This window comes from Aotus nancymaae, unplaced genomic scaffold (genome assembly GCF_030222135.1).
Source record: "Aotus nancymaae isolate 86718 unplaced genomic scaffold, 86718_ANA_hifiasm-v0.15.2.pri h1tg000058l, whole genome shotgun sequence".
Classification (NCBI taxonomy): Eukaryota; Metazoa; Chordata; class Mammalia; order Primates; family Aotidae; genus Aotus; species Aotus nancymaae.
Window position 1 is genome coordinate 3,843,850 of NW_026988472.1, and position 22,605 is coordinate 3,866,454.

General features: G+C 41.6%; 1 protein-coding gene across 5 annotated transcripts in view; it reads right to left on the reverse strand.

Moving 5' to 3' along the window:
* KLF8 (KLF transcription factor 8) overlaps positions 1-22,605 on the reverse strand; it is a 69,215-nt gene that overhangs the window by 34,469 nt on the left and 12,141 nt on the right. For 4 of the 5 annotated variants that reach the window (XM_012476109.2, XM_012476107.3, XM_012476108.2 and 1 more), the window contains one exon: positions 15,014-15,087. The exons of the other annotated variant lie outside the window; for it this stretch is intronic. In XM_012476109.2, the coding sequence (XP_012331532.1) occupies positions 15,014-15,085 (72 nt within the window). In that variant the 5' untranslated portion in view covers positions 15,086-15,087. The remainder of the gene's footprint in view (positions 1-15,013; positions 15,088-22,605) is intronic. 5 annotated transcript variants of the gene reach the window in all.

Consider the following 22,605-nt stretch of genomic DNA (forward strand, 5'->3'; position numbering starts at 1 on the left):
CCTGAGAGTCAGTGGAATCAACTGTTACAAAGTTTCCACTTTTCATTTATTTAAAACAGCTCTGATGTGGAGCTTGAAAGTGGTAAGGCACGATTAGAAAGAAAATGAAAGAACAAAATACTATAGACAGCACAGTAGGTAGGAGAGAAAGGCATGTTGCTATAGTAACATGATAAAGCCTAGGCTCCTCGCAAACAGAAAGAGGAAACCCATTTTTGTAAACAGGTACCTTTCAGCTTTGCTCTGGGTTAACTCAATTATTTTCATGCCTAGATACACATACACACATACATTGTACACATTCATTGTTTAGGTCAAAATGTCTGTTTAGCCCTCTAAAACTCAAGTATTTTTCCAGTAAGAGCATTTTGTGTTTGGGTATTAGAAAAAGGAAAGGCGGATGGAGATGGGAATTATTAGAAAACAAGACTTAATCTAAACACAGAGGAATTTCAAATCTTTTATCACTACCATGTCAGTAGCATCAGAAAATGGAGAACTGTAGGACAAAATGATTCACCAATTTCTACAAACTAACAAACCCAACAATTTTAAGAGATTGGGATAGTAGCAGTCACAATCAGGCAAAATGAGATCAGAAATGTACATATGTATGTATATATGTACACATATATTCACTCATCAAGTATTTGCTTAATACCTTGCATGGCAATAAATATTAGTACCTAGCACAAAACTATAGAAAATGTGAAAAATACTAAAACAGTTTTTCTTTTCAAAGCATCTAAGATTGTTTTTGGGTGATACATGGATGAAGTTATTTTAATATTTATACTTACTTTTGTAAGGCTGGTTGCCTCACCGGGAGCTCGGAAACACACACCCCCTTCCTTGCCAGGAGCTCGGACACACCCCCTCCCTCGCAGGGAGCTCGGACACGCCCATCCTCCTCCACGCCTAGAAACTACATCACCACTCCACGCCCGGCACCAAGCTCTGCACTCAGCACCTAGCTCGCCATCAAAGAACCCCGCCAAAATTCAAAAGAAGCCCCGCCAGAACCTGCCCGATAGCATTTTGTCCCGTCCAGGTCCCACTCCCCCGGGCGGCCCGCTCACTGGAAATCCAGCCTATCTGCCAATAGCAGCTTGCCACGTCCACGTCCTGCTCTCCCACAACCAATTGAATGCCTCCACTCCCTATAAAACCCCACATCTGAGAGGAGTCTGCGCGACTTCTCCGGCCCCTCCTGTCGGACCACAGAACCTCGCCCAGGAGCCGATTAAATTTCTTCATTTCAATAACTGGCCTCTGTTGCCTCTCATTTAAACCTTACAAGTGGTGCTGAAACCCAGGAGGAGTTGTAAGACCCATCCTGGGGGAAACTGACTCCTCCACTCAAAGCCGGACCGGGGAGCCTTTCCATCACAAGGTAAGACTTCTGCTTCTGTTGCCCACCGCCCCTCCCACTGTTTGCCTCGTGGACTCCCTGCTCATAAACACTGCAGTGTCAGGGACTCCTTCTCATCTCTTGCTGTGGGTCCGGGACCCTGGCTTCCCGCTGAGGGCCCGGGGCCCCAGCCTCGTCTTGAGGACCTGAGTGTAGAGGAGATGTCCCTGCACTCTTGTCTTCTCCCTGTGAGGGGTTTCTCAGGGTCAGGATTTTGAGGGAGACATCCCCACTTTACTGAAGCCTCTCGCTTGCCGTGGGTATGGGACCCTGGCTTCGTCTCGTTTTTTGCCGTGGGTCCGGGACGCCAGCCTCATCAGGGTCAGGATTCCAAGGGAGACGTCCCCACCTTCCTGAACCCTCTCGTATTCTCTGGTGTTAGGTGGCACGGCCCAGGACGCTGAGTCGCTCTTCCGACCACCTCCGCAGCAGCGACGGAGGTGCGGGTAAGTAGAAGCCCCGTTTGTAAATCCTGGCCCTACCCCACAGCAGAACCAAACCCTGGCTTACACCACCAAAACGTTTATCTGAAACCACCCCATTGGCATAAAAGCTCCCGTTAACTAAGTAACTGTACTTTCAGTATCTCTCTTAACTCTCTCTCTCTCTCTCAAGATGGCGGCCATTTCTCTCAAGATAGCAGCCGTTTCCTGCTCTTAACTCTCTCTCTCTCTCTCTCTCAAGATGGCGGCCATTTCCCGCTTCTAACTCTCCATCTCCCTCTCTCTCTCTCTCTCTCTCTCTCTCTCTCTCTCTCTCTAAATAACAGCTGTTTCCTGCTTTATGGAGTAACTGTACCTTCAGTTTCTCTTCCTAACCCTGATGCGAGTGAGTGAGTGAGTTTATATGTAGTCCCATGACCTGACGGCTACGGGGCTTGTGTGGGCCTCAACCTGCGGTTCCACGGGGATTTCATAAGGCATAACGGTGATTCACCTCTGGACCGAAAGTTCTGAGGTGACCAGGCCCAGGGGTTATATGGGTACACCTTAGCCAAGACGCCCTGAAACATCCCTTCAGGGACGTGGCCGGACAGGCATCAGACTGGTCTCCCATCTGGGGGGCACCCATCCCTCGTCCGTCAATCCTATATGTGGTTCTGTCTTTATTGTAGATTCGCCAGTTTTGTTAAACTCCTGTTAGCCAAAACCCCACCTTTGCCCTCAGCCCTGCCCAACTCTGCACTCTCCGAAAACCCGGAAGACCTGTCCTGCCCCACCTGCTTTACCAACCCTCCTCCTTATGCGAGGCCTCAACTCCCTCTTCCCTCTTCTCCTTCTCCTCCCCAAAGCCCTAATATGACTTTCCCAGTCAGTGCTCATACCCGCTCTCACAACCCCCCACTCCTCTGCCCTTTGCATGAGGTAGCCGGGGCCAAGGGATTTGTACGAGTGCACGTTCCGTTTTCTCTCTCTGACCTATCGGCTATTGAAAAGCGCCTAGGGTCTTTCTCCACTAACCTGACTGCCTACACCAAAGAATTCCACTATCTTACCCAGGCTTATGACCTAACCTGGCATGACATGTATGTAATCCTATCCTCCACCCTCACCCCAGACAAGCGGGACCAGATCTTTTACAGCAGCCCGAGCACATGCTGATTAGGTACACCTAACTAACAACCAGATGCCGGTAGGCGCGGCAGCAGTCCCCGAGGCCAACCCTAATTGGGACTATCAGATTGATCAAGATGGCCACCGCCGCTGAGACCAAATGCTACAGTGCCTCCTAGTGGGCATGCAAAGCGCAACCCAAAAGGTAGTTAATTATGACAAGTTGAGCGAAATAACTCAGGGACCTGATGAAAACCCCACCACCTTCCTTGACCGATTAACTAATGCTATGATCCTCCATACCTGGCTGAATCCAGCCTCCTTAGCGGGGGCTACAGTCCTAGCCACCCACTTCATCTCCCAGTCGGCGGCTGATATAAGAAGGAAACTTAAAAGGCTGAGAAGGGCCCCCAAACTCCCATACGGGACCTGGTAAACATGGCATTTAAAGTTTTTAATGGCCGAGAGGAAAAGGCTGAGGCAACCCGACAGGCCCACCTACAGCAGAAGGTAGGCCTCCAAACCCAAGCTCTTGTAGCAGCCCTGAGGCCGGCAGCCCACCGAACATCTGGTGGAGGGGGTCCATCGAAACCCTTCCGAAATTCTTCAAGGGCTCCGCCCGGACCCTGTTTCAAATGTGGTCAAGAGGGACATTGGGCACGGCAGTGCTCCTGTCCTCGTTCACCTCTCGGACCCTGCCCAAGCTGGAAGGTTGACTGCCTGTCCCGGACTACAGGCTCACCCCCCACACCTCTATGTGAGGGGCAGGCCAGTCCGCAGGAAGTGCTTGAACTCCTCGGCCTTCTGGACGACTGACGCAGCCCGGACTCGAGGACCCCCATCACCCTTGCCAAGCCCAGGGTAATGCTGCAGGTAGCGGGTAAGTCCACTTCCTTCTTAGTGGATATGGGAGTTACCTATTCTGTATTGCCTTCCTACTCAGGGCCTAGCATACCTTCCCAGGTTTCAGTTACGGGAATTGATGGAAAGCCTTCCTGTCCTAATCAAACTCATCCTTTAGCCTGTGTCTTTGAAGGACACCCCTTTTCTCACTCTTTTCTAATCATACCCTCATGCCCAGTTCCCCTGTTAAGACGAGATATTCTCCAGACTGTGGGGGCCACTCTCCAACTTACTGGCCCACCATACTCAAACCCATCACCCACTCACCTCCTACTGCCCCTCCCAACTGACCCTACGCCCGGTTTCAACCCCTCGCCTCAACCCCCTATCCCTCAAGATGAAGGTGACTGTTGATAATGATGGTGGTAATGAAAGTAATTAAGATGATGAAGGTGATGAAGGTGATGATGGTGATGATGAAGGTGGTAACAAAGGTAATGAAACTGATGATGGCGAAAGTGATGGTAATGGTGATGATGGTGAGGGTGATGATGAAGTTAATAATGAAGGTTATGGTAATGGTAGTGATGGTAAAGGTAATGATGCTAAAGGTGGTGATGATAAAGGTTGTGGTGATAACAGTGATGATAATAAGGGTGATAATAAAGGTGCAACAACTCCCAACCTTTCTCTTGGTTAACGCTAGTCGAAGCCATAAACTTCACTAATTGCTTTTTATGTGCCTCCCTTAACAAACCCCCCTTAGCCGCAGTTCCCCTCCGGACTGGGTTCATTCAATCTGTCACAATCATCTATGGGGCCTGATACCACCCTAACGGGTATCCCGCTGTTCAAGGCGCACTCCCCAAGATCTCTTTCTCTGCTATGGAATGGCCAACAGCTCTAGCTGCAACACAGCTGTAAAAGTAAAATCTACCCTTTATGCACCTCCAGGAGGATACTTTTGGTGTAATGGGACCCTAACCAAAGTTATAAATGCCTCCCTCCCCTCCCACTGTCTGCCCGTTACTCTAGTCCCGCAGTTAGAGGTATACAGGCAAGCTAAGCTCCTATCTCTCCTTTCACCTCCCCCTGCTCGCCGAAACAAAGGAGTTATCTTCCTCCCAATAGTAGTTGGCCTCTCTTTAGCATCCTCTTTAGCGGCTGCTAGAAAAGGAAGCGGAGCGATAGGCTACAGTGTCACTTCAGCCGCACAATTGGAAGACAAGCTCCGTGTGGCCATTGAAGTGTCCGCCGCCTCCCTGGCCTCCCTCCAGTGACAAATCACGTCACTAGCCCAGGCAACTCTCCAAAACCGACAGGTCCTTGACCTACTAATGGCGGAAAAAGGAGGTACCTGTCTGTTTCTTCAGGAACAGTGCTGCTACTATATCAATGAATCAGGCCTGGTAGAAGAGAACATCAACACTCTCCACCACCTCCAAGAAGACCTCCGCAAAAAGCGGAATACATCGTTTTGCCTCTCAGCTGGTGGCAATCTCCCATGCTTACCTGGCTGACCCCTATCATCACTCCCATCATCATAATCTGCTTACTACTACTAATAGCCCCTTTCCTTCTCAGGTTCCTGCAAGCTCGTATGCGAGAAATTGGAAGAGTGGTTGTTAACCAAATGTTGCTTCATCCCTATGTCCGACTCCCAACTGAGGCACCAGCCAACTGACCCGTCCCCCTCACTCCGCCCCTACTCAGCAGGAAGTAGCCAGAAGGAGCGGCGTCCTGTATCATCAAAAAGGTCGGAATGTAAGGCCGGTCGCCTTGCCGGGAGCTCGGACACACACACCCCCTCCCTTGCCGGGAGCTTGGACACACCCCCCCCCCGCCAGGAGCTCGGACACACACCCCCTCTCCGGGAGCTCGGACACCCTCCCCTCGCCAGGAGCTCGGACACGCCCATCCCCCTCCACACCTAGAAACTACATCACCACTCCACGCCTGGCACCAAGCTCTGCACTCAGCACCTAGCTCACCATCAGAGAACCCTGCCAAAATTCAAAAGAAGCCCTGCCAGAACCTGCCCGATAGCATTTTGTCCCGTCCAGGTCCCACTCCCCTGGGCGGCCCGCTCACCGGAAATCCCGCCTATCTGCCAATAGCAGCTTGCCACGTCCACGTCCTGCTCTCCCACAACCAGTTGAATGCCTCCACTCCCTATAAAACCCCACGTCTGAGAGGAGTCTGCGTGACTTCTCTGGCCCCTCCTGTCAGATCTCAGAACCTCACTCAGGAGCCGATTAAATTTCTTCATTTCAATAACTGGCCTCTGTTGCCTCTCATTTAAACGTTACAACTTTATTGTATATTAGAAAAATATATATAATACATTGTAGTAGGCTGAATGGTGGCCCTCAAAAAGGCCCATCCACACTTCAATTCCTAGAATCTTTTTGGAAAAAGGATCTTTGCGGATATAATTAAGGATCTTGAAGAGATCCTGCTGGATTATCTGGGTGAGCCCTTAATTCCATGACTAGTGTCCTTATAACAGACATACAGAGAAGTAACACACAGAGACATAGAGGAGAAGGGAATGTGAAGATGCAGGCTGACAGTGGAGTGATAGGGCTACAACCCAAAACACCTGTATGTACCAGGAGCTGGAAGACACAAGGAAAAGATTATTCACTAAAGCCTTCAGAGGGAGTATGACCCTGACAGTAACTTGATTTCAGATTTCTGGTCTCCACAACTATGAGAGAACACATTTCTCTTGTTTTAAGGCACCTAGTTTGTGGTAATTTGTCTCAGCAATTCTAGGAAACTAATACCTCACATCAAACCAAGAATTCTCCAGATAGCTTAGGCCAAAACTAATATAGGTTTGTTTGTTTATTTATTCAAATAATTTTTAAAGTATGTAAATAATACTGATGGCAAGAATATGGCAAAAATCGTCAAAGTGGTAAGTAAATAACTGAAGTTTTGGAGACAAAAAATATTACTGGGGAAACAAGAGATGTTTACATAAAGTAGTTGACAATAGAGAACAGGTAATGAGTAGAGCCGCATTAGTGACTAATACAGATGACTCAGTGTTCCAGGAACATGAGTTCACTAGAGATTCGTGACAGTTGGGGTTTTCTGTGAATGTTTCATGGAAGAGATGAAACTGGAATTCGAGCCCTAAGAAAAGTGGAGCGTTTGGTGAGTTATAAAAAGCTGATTGACGCACAATCCAAGTAAAAAAAAAAAAAAAAACAGTGTGGGGCTGGGCGTGGTGGTTCACGCCTGTAATCCCAGCAGTTTGGGAGTCTGAGGCAGGTGGATCACCTGAGATCAGGAGTTCAAGATCAGCCTAACCGACATGGAGAAACCCATCTCTACTAAAAATATAAAAATTAGCCAGGAGTGGCGGCGCATGCCTGTAATCCCAGCTACCCAGGAGGCTGAGGCAGGAGAATCACTTGAACCCTGGAGGCAGAGGTTGTGGCGAGCTGAAATCATGCCATTGTATTCCGGCCTGGGCAACAAAGTGAACGTCTCTGTCTCAAAAAAATAATAGTGTGGGGGAAAAAGTGGCACAGAAATGTATAGGCCCTAAGAATGAAGCCCAGCTGTAAAAAAACAAAAGGGAAAAAAGAAATGTATGAGCCAATTAGATAGTATCATGGAAATATTGTTCATTTTCTTGGGTGTGACACTGTTGATCTAGTTATATAATACAATGTCATTATCTGTAGGTGATGCACGCAGAATAATTTAGTGGTGAAGTTCCTTGACGCAACTTACAGTAGTAATAAAATAGGGAGAGAGAGAGTATTAGTCTGTGTGAAGATATGTGCCACATATTAACAATATTAAATGAGGGTAAAGGAGAGACACATATGATAAAATTTAACCCTAACACTGCTCATACATTTTGACCAAGAAATCCCACTTCTAGGAGGTAATCAGAAACAAAAAATAAAGGGCAGGTGACAACCAAATTCTCATTCACGGTATGGTATGATGATATAGAAATTTAGAGAAGGGAGAGCAGCATGTATGCCCTGAGCTACACACCCACACACTGATCCTAACTAGTGACATAAACAAATCATATGATGATTCAAAGCAGAAGGCTTCTCCACACTAGAATGATGCCAGCATTGTGTAGTTATAGAATACAAACTCCTGGTCCTTGTCCCCTGAGTCATGGTCAGTATTCTGTGGCCATTTATCAAAAGCACTCTAGCTTTTCTAAAAACGAGACATCCTGGAAATGCCAAGAAACAAACAAACAAAGGGCTTAGATCCCTTACTATCAGGACTTTTCTACAAACTGAACCAATTTCAAAGTGTCTCCAAATTCTGGAAGTTCAGTATACCTAAAGAATTTATAGAAAAACATTCCTAGAATTATACTTAGGTACACTGAGGTTTCAAAATAAGGTAGCTATGCATGCTAAATGATATTTCAGAGTATTTTTATTACAAGTACAATAGATGTTGATCTAATACTACTTATACTCAGCTTCCTCTTGGTATTAACTATGAGTAAGCTCTAGCAATAGGCAGAAGTTTTGCAACAATTAGCAAGTTTCGATGTGCTAATAATTCCTAAATCGTAGCAACAGCTATGATTAAGGTAAATGGGACATCAAATTGGGCTTAATATCATTAAAACAGTACAAAGAATTCTCATCCATATGCACATGTAACTTAAGCAAATTCATTTATACACATGGGCCAAACAACGATTGAGAACAATTTTTAAAAATGACTCCTAGATTTCTCAAAGAACCGTAATACAGAGCTACCATTTGACCCAGCAATCCCATTACTGGGTATACATACAAAAGAAAATAAATCATTCTACCAAAAATTTACCTGCACTCATATTCATTACAGCACTATTCACAATAGCAAAGACATGAAATCAATGTAGTTGCCAATCAATGGTGGAATGGATCAAGAAACGTGGTAAAGATATACCATGAAATACTATGTAGACATAAATAAGACCAAAATCATGTCTTTTGCAGCAACATGGATACAGCTAGCAGCTATTCTCCTAAGGGAATCAATGCAGGACCAGAAAACCAAATACTGCATGTTCTTTTTATGAGAGCTAAATGTTGGGTACTCATGGACATAAACATGGTAAAATAGACACTGCGGACTAATAGAAGGAGCAGGGAAAGAGGAGAACAATGGTTGAAAAACCATTGAATACTATGCTCACTGCCTTGGTGACAGGATCATCCATATCCCAAACCTCAGCATCACACAATATACCCATGTAACAAACCTGCACATGTATTCCCTGAATCTAAAATAAAAGTTGAAGACACTCAACAAAGAAACATCAGACTTAATCTGCACTATAGACCAAATGAATCCAATATATATTTACAGAACATTTCATCCAATGGCTGAAGAATACACATTATTTTCCTCAGCACAAGGATCAGTCTCAATGACAGACCACATGTTAGGTGACAAAACATGTCTTAAGACACTCAGAAAACCTGAAATAACATCAAGCATATTCTCTGACCACAACAGAATAAAACTAGAAATTAATAACAAGAGAAATTTTGGAAACTATACAAACACCATACACCACTAGTATTATAAAATATGAAAATATTAATGGTTCATCATATCATTAAGCTTTAATTTAACTAGGGAAATTAAAAAATGTGCTCCTGAATGACCAGTGAGTCAATGAAGAAATCAAGAAGAAAACTGAAAAATTTCTTGAAACAAATGATAATGGAAAACAACATATTGAAACCTATGGGATATGGCAAAAACAGTCCTAAGAGGGAAGTTTTATAGCTATAAGTGCCTACATCAGAAGAGAGAAAAAACTTCAAATAAACAATCTAACAATGCATCTTAAAGACCTAGAAAAGCAATGTTACCTGCATATTCTTTTGAAAAAAAAAAAAAAAAAAAAACTAGAAAAGCAAGAGCAAACCAAACCTAAAATTAGTAGAAGAAATAACAGAGAGGAGAAATAAACGAATTTGAAATAAAGAAAACAATACAAAAGATCAATGAAACAAAAAGTTGCTTTTTGAGAAGTTAAACAAAATTGACAAACCTTTAGCCAGCGTAATGAGGAGAAAAAGAGAGAAGATCCAAATAAATAAAATCAGAAATGAAAAAGGAGACATTACAACTGATATTGCAGAAATTCAAACAATCATTAGTGGCCACTATGAGCAATTATGTCAATGAATTGAAAAATCTAGAAAAATGGACAAATTCCTAGACACATACAACCTACCAAGACTGAACCATGAAATCCAAAACCTGAACAGACCAATAACAAGTAATGAAATTGAAGCCATAATAAAAAGTCTCCTAGTAAAGAAAAGCCCAGGACCTGATGGCTTCACAGCTGAATTCTACCAAACATTTAAAGAAGAGCTCATGCCAATTCTCCTGAAACTATTCTGAAAAATAGAGAAGGGACTATTTCCAAACTCATTCTACAAAGCTAGTATTACCCTGATACCAAAACCAGACAAACATACATCAAAAAAATAAAATTACAGACCAATATCTCTGATGAATACTGATGCAAAAATCCTCAACAAGCTACTGGCAAACCAAATTCAACAATACATTAGAAAGATCCTTCATCCTGACCAAGTGAGATCCCTGGTATGCAAAGATAGTTCAACATACACAAATCAATCGATGTGATACATAATATCAATAGAATAAAGGATAAAATCATAATTATTTCAACTGATGCTGAGAAAGCATTTGATAAAATTCAACATCTCTTCAAAAAACTGAGGATACAAGTAGCATACCTCAGCATAATAAAAGCCATATAAAACAGACCCACAGCTAGTATCATACTGAATGGGGAAAAACTGAAAGCCTTTCCTCTAAGATCTGGCACATGTCAAGGATGCCCATTTTCTACACTGTTATTCCACATAGTATTGGAAGTCCTAGCTAGAGCAATCAGAAAAGAAAAAGATACAAAGGGCATTCAAATTGGAAAAAAATAAGCCAACCAAATTATTTTTGTTTGCAGATGATATGATCCTATATTTGGAAAAACCAAAAGACGATTGGAACTGATAAACAAATTCAGTAAAGTTGCAGTATAGAAAAATCAACCTGTACAAATCAGTGGCATCTTTATGCCAACAGTGAACAATCTGAAAAAGAAATAAAAAAGTAAACCCATTTACAATAGCCACACACAAAATTAAATACCTACAAATTAACTAAAGAAGTAGGAGATCTCTATAATGAAAACTATAACACGCTGATGAAAGAAATTGAAGAGGACATGAACAAATGGAAAAAAATTCTATGCTCATGGATTGGGTAGAATCAATATTGTTAAAATGTCCAGACTGATAGGGACAGGAGGTGGGGAAATTCTAGACAGAATTCAAGCCTAGAACCACGGCCCAAAGTGAGAACTTACATGCCTGTTTTCCTGCTTGAATGTTGCCTTTTCCAAAAGCACCCATGGCTGACCCTGCCCCCACTCCTGTGCCCATAAAAACCCACACTTAGCTGGAAGAGAAAGGAGAAGCAGCTGAACATCAGAGATTATAGTTGGATATTGGAGAGAAGTGGCTTGACTTCAGAGGGACAGCTTGACAGTATAGCTTTGGAGAGGAGTCCAGATGGGGACAGCTGGACTCCAGGGGAAGATTACCTTCCTGCTCCATCCCCTTTTCAGCTCTCCTTCCCACTGAGAGTCACTTTCATCAGCGATAAAATCCCCCAATCAATGAGGTTGATTTGTTGTATAACCTTCATTCCTTCTGGATGCCAGACAAGAGCTCAGGTGTGGGTGCAAAAGGTTGTCACACTGACCCTCCAGTGAGCTGTTAATACTTAAGCCATCTGTGAACAGCAAAGCTAAAAGGGCACTGTAACATTCCTCCTGGGGCTTCAGGGGTTACAAGCATCCCCCCAGATGCTGCTGTGGGGTGCACACAATGTTTTGCTCCTGCTGGTGCCCGAAGGTGCTCACCCCACCTCCTATATTTACTGACCTGTGCTTCCCCTTCCACAAGGGGTAGAACATAGCAAGTTCAACTGAGTGGAATTCACCCCTGCCAGTGCCAAAGTGCCAGCTAGGTCCAGCACCTGTGTACTCCAATTACCACTCACGAGGGGGTCAGGGAAATATCCTGCTTCAATACTACCCAAAACACTCTACAGATTCAATAGAATCCCTATCAAAATATCTATGACACTCTTGGCTGGGCGCAGTGGCTCATGTCTGTAATCTCAACACTTTGGGAGGCCAAGGTAGGTGAATCACTTGAGGTCAGGAGTTTGGGACCAGTCTGGCCAACATGGTGAAACTCCGTGTCTACCAAAAAAAAAAAAAAAAAATCACAAAAATTAGCTGGACATGGTGGCACACGCCCATAGTCCCAGCTACTTGGGAGGCTGAGACACAAGAATTGCTGGAACCTGCGAGGCAGAGGTTGCAGTGAGCCAAGATTGTGCCACTGCACTCCAGCCTGGGCGACAGAGTGAGACTCCATCTCAAAAAAAAAAAAAAAAAAAGATATTCTTCACAAAAATAGAAAAAAAAATCCATAAATTTATATAAAATCACAAATATCCAGAATAGACAAAGTTATCCTAAGCAAAAAGAACAAAACTGAAGGAATCACATTACTTGACTTCAAGTTATACTACAGAGCTATAGTAACGAAAATGGCATGGTATTGGCATGAAAACAAATACATAGCACAGTGGAACAGAATAGAGAACCCAGAAATAAATCCATACATCTACAAAGAATTCACTTTTGACAAAGTTGTCAAGAACATACACTGGGGAATGGACCATCTCTTCAATAAATGGTGCTGGGAAAACTGGATATCCATATCCAGAACCATGAAACCAGACCCCTATCTCTCACCATATACAAAAATTGAATGAAAATGGATTAAAGAGTTAAATCTAAGACCTCAAACTATAAAACTACTACAAAAAATATTCGGGAAAATCTCCAGGACATTGGTCTGGGCAAAAATTTCCTGAGCAATACTCCACAAACACAGGCAACCAAAGCAAATAGGGACAAGTGGGATTACATCAAGTTAAAAAGCTTCTACACAGCAAAGGATACAATCAACAAAGTGAAGATACATCCCACAGATTGGGAGAAAATATTTGCAAACTACTCATCTGGCAATGGAGTAATCACCAGAATATATAATGAGCTCAAACAACTCAATAGGAAAAAGTCTAATAATCCAATTTAAAAATATGTAAAAGATTTGAATAGATATTTCTCAAAAGAAGACTTACAAATGGCAAACAGGTATATGAAAAGGTGCTCAACATCGTTGACCATCAGAGAAATGCAAATCAGAACTACAATGAGATATCATCTCATAACATCTAAAATGGCTTTTATGTAAGAGACAGGCAATAACAGATGCTGGTGAGGATGTGGGAAAAGAAAACACTTGTGCAGTGTTCATGGGAAAATAAATTAGTACAGCTGCTATGGAGAACAGTTTGGGGGTTCCTCAAAAAAATTGAAAAATGAGCTAATTATATGATTCAGCAATCCCATTGCTGGATATATACCCAAAAGAAAGGAAATCAATATATCGAAGAGATATCTGCACTTCCACGTTTGTTGCAGCACTGTTCACAATAGGTAAGATTTGGAAGCAACCTAGGTATTCATCAACAGATGAATGAATAAAGAAAATGTGGTAAAGATACACAATGGAGTACTATTTAGCCGTAAAAAGAATGAGGCCCTGTCATTTACAGCAACATAGACGGAACTGGAGATCATTATGGTAAGTGAAATAAGCCAGGTATAGAAAGATAAATATCACATGTTCTCATTTATTTGTGGGATCTAAAAATCAAAACAACTGAACTCATGAACATAGAGCGTAGAAGGATGGTTACCAGAGGCTGGGAAGGGCAGTGGAATGATGAGGAGGAGATGGTGGTAGTCAATGTGTACAAAAAAATAGCTAGAAATTGGCTAGGTGCAGTGGCTCACTCCTGTAACCCCAGCACTTTGGGAGGCCGAGGTGGGTGGATCACCTGAGGTCAGGATTTTGAGACCAGCCTGGCCAACATGGTGAAACCCTATCTCTACTAAAAATACAAAAAATTAGCCAGGTGTGGTGGTGTGTGCCTGTAGTCCTAGCTACTCAAGAGGCTGAGGCAAGAGAATTGCTTGAATCTGGGAGGCAGGGGTTGCAGTGACCTGAGAACCCACCACTGCACTCTAGCTTGGGCAAGAGAGAAAGACTCCAACTAAAAAAAAAAAAAAAAATAGAAAAACAAAAAAAGGTAGAAATAACAAATAAGACTTACTATCTGATAGCATGATAGGGTGACTAGGACCAATAATAACTTAATCGTATACTTAAAAATACGTACAAGAGTGTAATTCTATTGTTTGTAACACAAAGGATAAATGCTGCAGGGATGGATACCTCATTCTTCATAATGTGATTATTTCACATTGCATGCCTGTATGAAAACATCTCATGTACCCCATAAATATACACAACTACTATGTACCTACAAAAATTAAAAATTAGGCCAAGCACAGTGGCTTACACCTATAATCCCAGCACTTTGGGAGCCCAAGGTGGGAGGATCACAAGGTCAGGAGTTCAAGACCAGCCTGGACAATAGGGTGAAACTCCATCTCTACTAAAAAATAAAAAAAATTAGCCAGGTGTGGTGGTGCGCACCTGTAGTCCCAGCTACTCAGGAGGCTGAGGCAGAAGAATAGCATTAACCCGGGAGGTGGAGGTTGCAGTGAGCCAAGATTACGCCACTGCACTCCAGCCTGGGTGAAAGAGCAAGACTCTGTCTCAAAATAAATAAAAAACAAATAAATAAAAAGTTTAGAATTCAAAAAATAAAAGTTGAAACTATAACAAAAACAATGGTTCCTAAATGTAACCTAGATATTTTATCTGATGAATTAGATAAAGAAACAGACAAGTACTGTATAAACAACACTGTATACTCAAGACTAATCTTGTCTTTATAGCCTTGATTCCAGAAGCTATGTTTCTCTCAGGCCCGATCTACTCCCTAGTTGAATATGAAACCAAGGCATTCATATACTTTCTGGAAATCTGTCTTCCTTCACCTCTTCTCAATACTCAAACATGTAGAAAGAAAAATGAGTTTAAATTTTAATCATTACCAGATATTCAACACTATTATGGCCCGATATTAATACCCTATTTTCCTTATAACTAACCTGCTTGAATACCTGCATTGAGCCACCTTCTGAATTAAGTTGGACCTCCAAGTTGTTTATGAGTTGATCCATATCTGGAAAAGATAAAAGGAAAAGACAACTTTTAGAATAAAATCTAACCCACTACAGACATAAGAACGCTATTCACAGTTATGTGTGTTCTATGAACTTTATCTTTTAGTACTTACTGAATACTGGTAAGTCATTGAAACACGCTGACTTATTTTACTCATCAAGATGGCCCTAACATTTCCCCAATAATACTAGCCACTCCCCTCCAAACTGCATGCAGGTAATCTGTTTCTTCTTATTTCTCCAACCTGCTCTGCCTTCATAGGAACATCAGCATAGCTACAGTTTTCAGAATCCTACCTTCCTGGTCTAGTTCTTGCTTGAAGGAGTTCCAAGCTCCTATATGTGTATTTACCCCAGTGGACTTATTTACACATCAAGGCCAAATCTCTTGAGAGAAGTATTTTATCTGTCTATCTCTCTTAAATCTACAAGTCAAGTGGGGTTAATAAAAACAGTTATTTTCTTTCCTCTTTAGTTTTTCCTCTTACGAAAAGAGGGAATTGGTAACCTCATTCAACTAAGTTAAACTATTAGTCATTCATACTAGAAGCACCTACTAGCTTTCTTCCTCAACCAGATTTTCTGCAAGTCAGATGCACAGCACTCACAACCTGTAATCTTTGGCAAGGCCTTTTTTTTTTTCTAAGCCTCAACTTGTCCATCTATGATTAAAGGATTTCAGAGTATCCTCTGCAGAGCCCTAAGGATTCCATGGAATTTGGGGGTGGGGTTTGTTACATTAAGGTTAGCTTAAACCTGCCTCCTTACATCTTTTAAGTTCAGCCTAAAGGTTTCCCTATACATAATGAACCATAACCTAATTGGATGTGTAAACGGATTGTAACCTACTCTTGCACCAATTACAGGGTTTCAGCCAATTACAGGTGGTCAACTATTCAAACTGTTCGAATAAGGCAAACACCGAGATGTAACCAGTCCAGCTGTTTCTGTACCTCACTTCTGTTCTCTGTATCTCACTTTCCTTTTTCTGCCCATAAATACTATCTGCCAAAATACAGCAGCCCAAAAGTTGCTCTGGATCTATTTTTCTTCTGGGGGCTGCCTGATTCATTAATCATTCTTTGCTCAATTCAATTCTGTTAAATGTAGTTTGTCTAAAGTTTTTCTTTTAACAGGTTAATGGAGGAACTGTAGTAAGTAATAAGAATAATAGAAGCCAGCATTCAGAAAACTGACTTCCAATAGAATCTGAGCTCCTTGCAGGCAGATACCCAAGGCCCTACAACATTGCCTGATATATGAGTGTTTAATCACATTTCTGAAGATTTTTGATGACAGTGACAGAAAAGAAGAATGAGAGAATGTGTTTTCTCAAATACAGAAATTGGAAAAGAGTAGAAAAGAATGAAAGAAAATTAGAGAATTTATGTATGAAGGATGCCTGAGGTATAATCAACTATGAAGTGATAGGTGGTAGAAAGGACAGCTGAGCTTTTTCTGGTTTCTACCATAGGGAAAGGAGGTGTTATGGTGGAAAAACAATATGAGGTCAGGTAACTCTCATACAGTCCACAGGGGGGCACCAAAATGCTAGGAGAGCTTTCTTTGTTGCCAGAAAAATCTGTAGGAGTGGAGAAGATTCGATTCTCCCTCTGCATTCACAACACCTTCAACCAGGCTTCATTATTTCTATCAAATACAACTTAAAGAGAGCCATCTTCGGGCACCAGGAACCAGGTTTATAAAGACAGCAAACGTAATGAATGTTGTGTATATTCCTAAAAAAAAAAGAGCCATCTCCAATCTGTTCTTCAATTCCTATGGATTAAGAGACAGCAGTCTTGAGGAAGCAGAGTGATTCTAACAAGCTATTTAGCTTCTATAAACTTCAGTTTCTGCACTTGCCAGAAGAGGGGAACACAGTATTGCCCTAACAGAGTTAATGTGAGCATTCCATCTTAATACAGTCATGTGCCACATGATGACGTTTCAGTCAACGATGACCCACAGATAAGATGATTCTATACGACTATAATAGAGCTAAAAACTTCCTATCACCTAGTGACATCACAGACATTGTAGTGTCACACACAGTGAAATGTATTACTCATGTATTTGTGGTGATGCTGGTGTGAACAAACCTACTGCACTGCCAGTCAATATAATTATATACGGTACATGATACTTAACAATGATAATAAATGACTATGTTACTGGTTTCTGTATTTACTACACTATACATTCTAGAGTGTACTCCTTCTGCTTATTAAAAAAAAAGTTAATTGTAAAATATCCTCAGGCAGGTCCGTCACGAGGTATCCCAGAAGGTATTATTGTCATAGGAGATGGCAGCTCCATGAAGACCTTCCAGTGGGACAAGATATAGAGGTAGAAGACAGTGATATTGATGACCGTTGTAGGCCTAGGCTAATGTGTGTCTTTGTGATTTGCTTTTTAACAAAAAGTTGTAAAAAGCAAAAAAATAAATAAATAAAATTAACAATAGAAAAAAGCTTATAAAATAAGAATACAAAGAAATAAAATATTTTTGCACAGTGGTATAGCATTTGTGTTTTAAACTAAAAAAGTTATAGTAAGCCAAGGTTAATTTACTAATAAAGAAAAAAATTGTTTATAAATTTAGTGTAGCCTAGTATACACTGTTTAAAAAGTCTACAGTAAGCTATAGTAATGTCCTAGGCTTTAATATTCACTCTCCACTCACTCAGTGACTCACCCAGAGCAACTTCTAATTCTGCAAGTTCCATTCATGTTAAGTGGTATCCAGGTATACCATTTTAAAATTATACCATATTTTTACTGTACCTTTTCTATGTTTAGATACACAAATACACACCATTATGTTACAATTGCTTACAGTATACAGTAAAGTAACATGCTGGAGAGGTTTGTAGCTTGGGAGCAATAGGCTATACCATATAGCTTAGGTTGTAGTAGATTATGCCATCTAGGTTTATGTTAGTACATTGTATGATATTCACACAATGTAAAAATTGCCTAAGGATGTATTTTGCAGAACGTATCACCGCCATTAAGTGATTAATAACATGTAAATACACTTAAATCCTGGCATGTAGAACACTCTCAACTAGCTATTATTATCATCACCACTATTATTATTGTTGATGATAAGAATCTTGAATTCTGGCCCAAAGAATCTCTCCTGTGTATCAAATAGGACTTTTATACCCCATGAGTTCACAAACCTGCTCCACCTCTTATATTTCTAATCTTAATTTCTAGCACCACCATAAACCCAGTCTATCAGTCTAAAAACTTGGGGGCCTCTCTCTCCATCTTTGACTCCTCTCTCCCCATCTTTAGCCAGTTGGTTATCAGCTGTAATAATTCTCCTGCAGTCAGGGTATAAACTTCAGTATACAGTAAGCAACAACAAAAAAAAACCAAAAAACAAAAAAAAAATAAGAAAAAAAATAATTCTCCTGCAGATATATCTCTTAAATCTAGTCCTTCATCATTTCCTATTCACTTCCTTTCCCTTCTGGTAAATACTCCACATTGCTATCAAAGTGTGGTAAAATGTGGGCTCTGAGGTGAGTGCCTAGAATCACATTCTGGTTCTGCGACTTCTATGAGGAAAGATAGAGCCATATCCAGAACTATAACTGGTCATCTTCAAAAGCTTTAATAGCAACAGTCAAGGAGCCTGAAAAATACTTCTTGCCCCTCATATATCACAAATATTTTAGTCAAATGGTATAATGGGAATAACTGACAATTAAGAATGTCTCAGTCATTTCTGGTTAGTGCCCTCACCCAGAGAACAACCAAATGGAATAGCCATTATGTAATCCTGGTCAACATTCTAAATGTTGGTAGGAATGACTATAAGGAAGGATACTGGGCATGTATATAACCTTCTCTTTTAACTTTAATTTTTAAAAATATTTACCCAGGTAAAACTCAAAACTGAAGGAAATTAAGGCCCACAAAAGGTCTTAAAGAAGGTTCTGTTTGTTTGGTTTTTAACAAAAAAAGAGGGATTTATAAGCCTCTTGCTTTTCTCTACAGTTGGAATTTCTGCTCTAAGTGTCTAAGAGAGACCAGACAGCTGCACAGAAGCTGTCAGTGAGGAAGTGGTAAGGAAATCTATAAAAGGGGGTTATAGTATGTATGGCCTGGGCCATTGAGACGTGACTCACTCAGGTAGGGTGACATTAGAAATGCAAATTACCAACTTGAGGTAATAACCATTATTCTGCTTGGATTGGCTCTTCAAGCCTTTGTGTCTACAAGCTGGAGTTTCTGGTCCTTCTCCTAAGGGGAGGGGTACTATAGAAGGAAAGAGAGGAAGAAGAAATAGTGAAGAATTGAGTCCCATTGCCAGTGGGTCAATGTCTCATATATGCAGGACATCACAAACCACATTCCAGCAACTGTGACTACAGAAGTTTGATAAAATTATGTACCTTTTGTCATGTCCCCAAGTTTATATTATACCTAAGTGGCATTTCTTATAATGATCAGCTTGTTTTACAAAAGTGAACAGTGCCTCCAAGAAACTGGAGGAGGTGGCTGGCTAAGGAGAAAATATCCCACCCTTTGTCTAACGCTGGAAGGGGAAAAATGCCCGGAGATAAAGTGAGAAGGGATACAAGAAGAGATAAAGTAAGGAGGGATGCAAAGCAGAGTCATGAGAGCCTACATCTAAAAACAAAGCAGAGCATTGGAAACCCTGACCCAGGCTTAAGAAGGGACCTTGTGCCTTAACAGGATACAGCATTTGGACAATTCAAATAATAATCTCTTATGTACACTGACATAGCTTTACAGTAAGGAAATAGACAGCTTTCATATAATTTCCATTTCACAAATAATAAATTTGGCGGCCCAAGATCACATAGTTTAGAAGTGCTAGAATCAGAACTGAAACTTTGATCCTCTGATTCAAATTTTAGGGCTCCCCAACCATTTTCTACTACCTCAAATCTGGTGAGCATTTTCTTTCTGAAAAACTGTCTGCTAAAATACGAACACATTTAAGGACAATACAACTAATCACTTAGGAAGATCTTAAGCAGATATCATTTATCTTTGGCCTCTAACCTACAAGAAATACTGGAACTATTAAAAAACAAAAATTAGGGCCGGGCACGGTGGCTCACGCCTGTAATCCCTGCACTTTGGGAGGCCGAGGCGAGTGGATCACGAGGTCAAGAGATCGAGACCATCCTGGTCAACATGGTGAAACCCCGTCTCTACTAAAAATACAAAAAATTAGCTAGGCATGGTGACGTGTGCCTGTAATCCCAGCTACTCGGGAGGCTGAGGCAGGAGAATTGCTTGAACCCAGGAGGCGGAGGTTGCGGTGAGCCGAGATCGCGCCATTGCAATCCAGCCTGGGTAACAAGAGCAAAACTCCGTCTCAAAAAAAAAAAAAAAAAAGTTAATGTTTTAGGGTTTTGAGAAAGACTAGACTACACATTCATTTTCAGATAATTTTACTCCATATCTTCCAGAGGAATAAAGGGTAGTGTTGGGATGGGCCTTTGCAAAAGCCTTCAGGATTAAGGTCACTCTAGCGTGCAGCATGACATTAATAATGGAATGGTGATGTATATCTCTATCTATCTATCTATCTATCTATCTATCTATCTATCTATCTATAGATATGCTCATTTAATCTTTATAACTCTAGTAGTCGGTACTATTATTTCCTCATTTTAAAAAGGAGGAAACTGGGCCTGGCATAGTGGCTCATGCCTGTAGTTCTAGCACTTTGGTAGGCTAAGGCAGGAGGATCACTTGAGCTCAGGAGTTTGAGACCAGCCTGGGCAACATAGTGAGACTCCATCTCTACAAACATTTTAAAAATTAGACAGGCATGGTGGTGTGTGAGGCTGAGGTAAGACAATCACATGAGCCCAGAAGGTAGAGGCTGCAGTGAGCTATGACTGTACCACTGCACTCTAGCCTGGGTGACAGAGAGATGCTGTCTCGAAAACAGAAAATAAAACTTAATTAAATTGAATGAAATTTTAAAAAGAGGAAACTGAGGCACAGAGAGATGAAGTTGCTTACCACCAAATCACCAAGTTAATAAACAGCAGAGAGAAGATTTGAACCTCAGTAGTCTGGAGATAAAATGCAGCTATAATGAAATTACCTGGATACCAGCGGGATCTCCCAACTTCTGCTTTAAGCAGATTCCATGGCAGGCAGTAAATGGTTGCTGTAAACCAATGACTTAATAAAGGGAGATTGCAAGAGCCTGCAGTTTCTCTCATTTCCCCCAAACAGGCTCACACCTATCACCATTGGAAAGCTCAACCTCAACTCCCAGTTGTAGCACCTCAGCAGGCAGCTCTGTATGATTTTCCTATTCAAGAGTTTTGGGCCAGGCGTGGTGGCTCATGCCTGTAATCCTAGCATTTGAGAGGCTGAGGCAAGTAGATTACCTAGGGTCAGGAGTTCCAGACCAGTCTGGCCAACATGGCGAAACCCCATCTCTACTAAAAATACAAAAATTAGCCGGGCGTGATGGCACATGCCTGTAATCCCAGCTACATGGGAGGTTGAGGCAGGAGAATTGCTTGAATCCAAAAGGTGGGGAGGTTGCAGTGAGCTGAGATCGCACCACTACACTCCAGCATGGGCAACAGAGTGAGACTCTGTCTCAAAAACAAAATAAAAATAAAAAATCACAAGAGTTTCAACATACACAAAAGCTTGAGGGTGACTTGAGGTACCCAATCTAAATTACAGGAACCACTACCACAGCAGGCACTCAGAAGTAGCTGTAAAAACATAACACCCCGAGATGGTGCCGAAAGTGAAGAAGGAAACTCCTGCCCCTCTTAAAGCCGAAGCCAAAGTGAAGGCTTTGAAGGCCAAGAAGGTAGTGTTGAAAGGTGTCCACGACCACAAAAAAAAAAAAAAAAAAGATCCGAACGTTACTCATTGCGACTCCGGAAGTCACCCAAATATCCTTAGAAGAGTGCCCCCAGGAGAAACGAGCCTGACCACTATGCGATCATCAAGTTTCCACTGCACTGAGTCTGCCACGAAGAAGATACAAGACAACAATACAATTGTGTTCATTGTGGATGTTAAAAAGTTCAACACCTGATTCGGCCTGATGGAGAGAAGGCATATGTTCAACTGGCTCCTGATCACGATGCTTTGGATGTTGCCAACAAAATTAGGATCATCTAAACTGAGTCCATCTGACTAATTCTAAATACATGTATATCTTTTCCATTAAAAAAAAAACAAACAGAAAACCCCTGTAGTTTGCCTTCTTAGCTTACCTGGAATGAGGTATGAGATAAAAGGAAGTGGGGGCAAACTAGGATGCTAAAAAGAACAGAATTTAAGAGCAGAAAACATATTGCCGCAAAAATAAATGAAGGCTGACAGCATATAACATGTATGAATGACAGTGGCAGAAAGACTGAAATTGAGTATTACGTAATTACTGCAACAGCCAGCTAAGCTGTAAGTAATAAACTAATGTAAGGTATTGAAAATATAAGGTGATAAGAAATACCAGAAAAGAGATGTATAACTTTGGG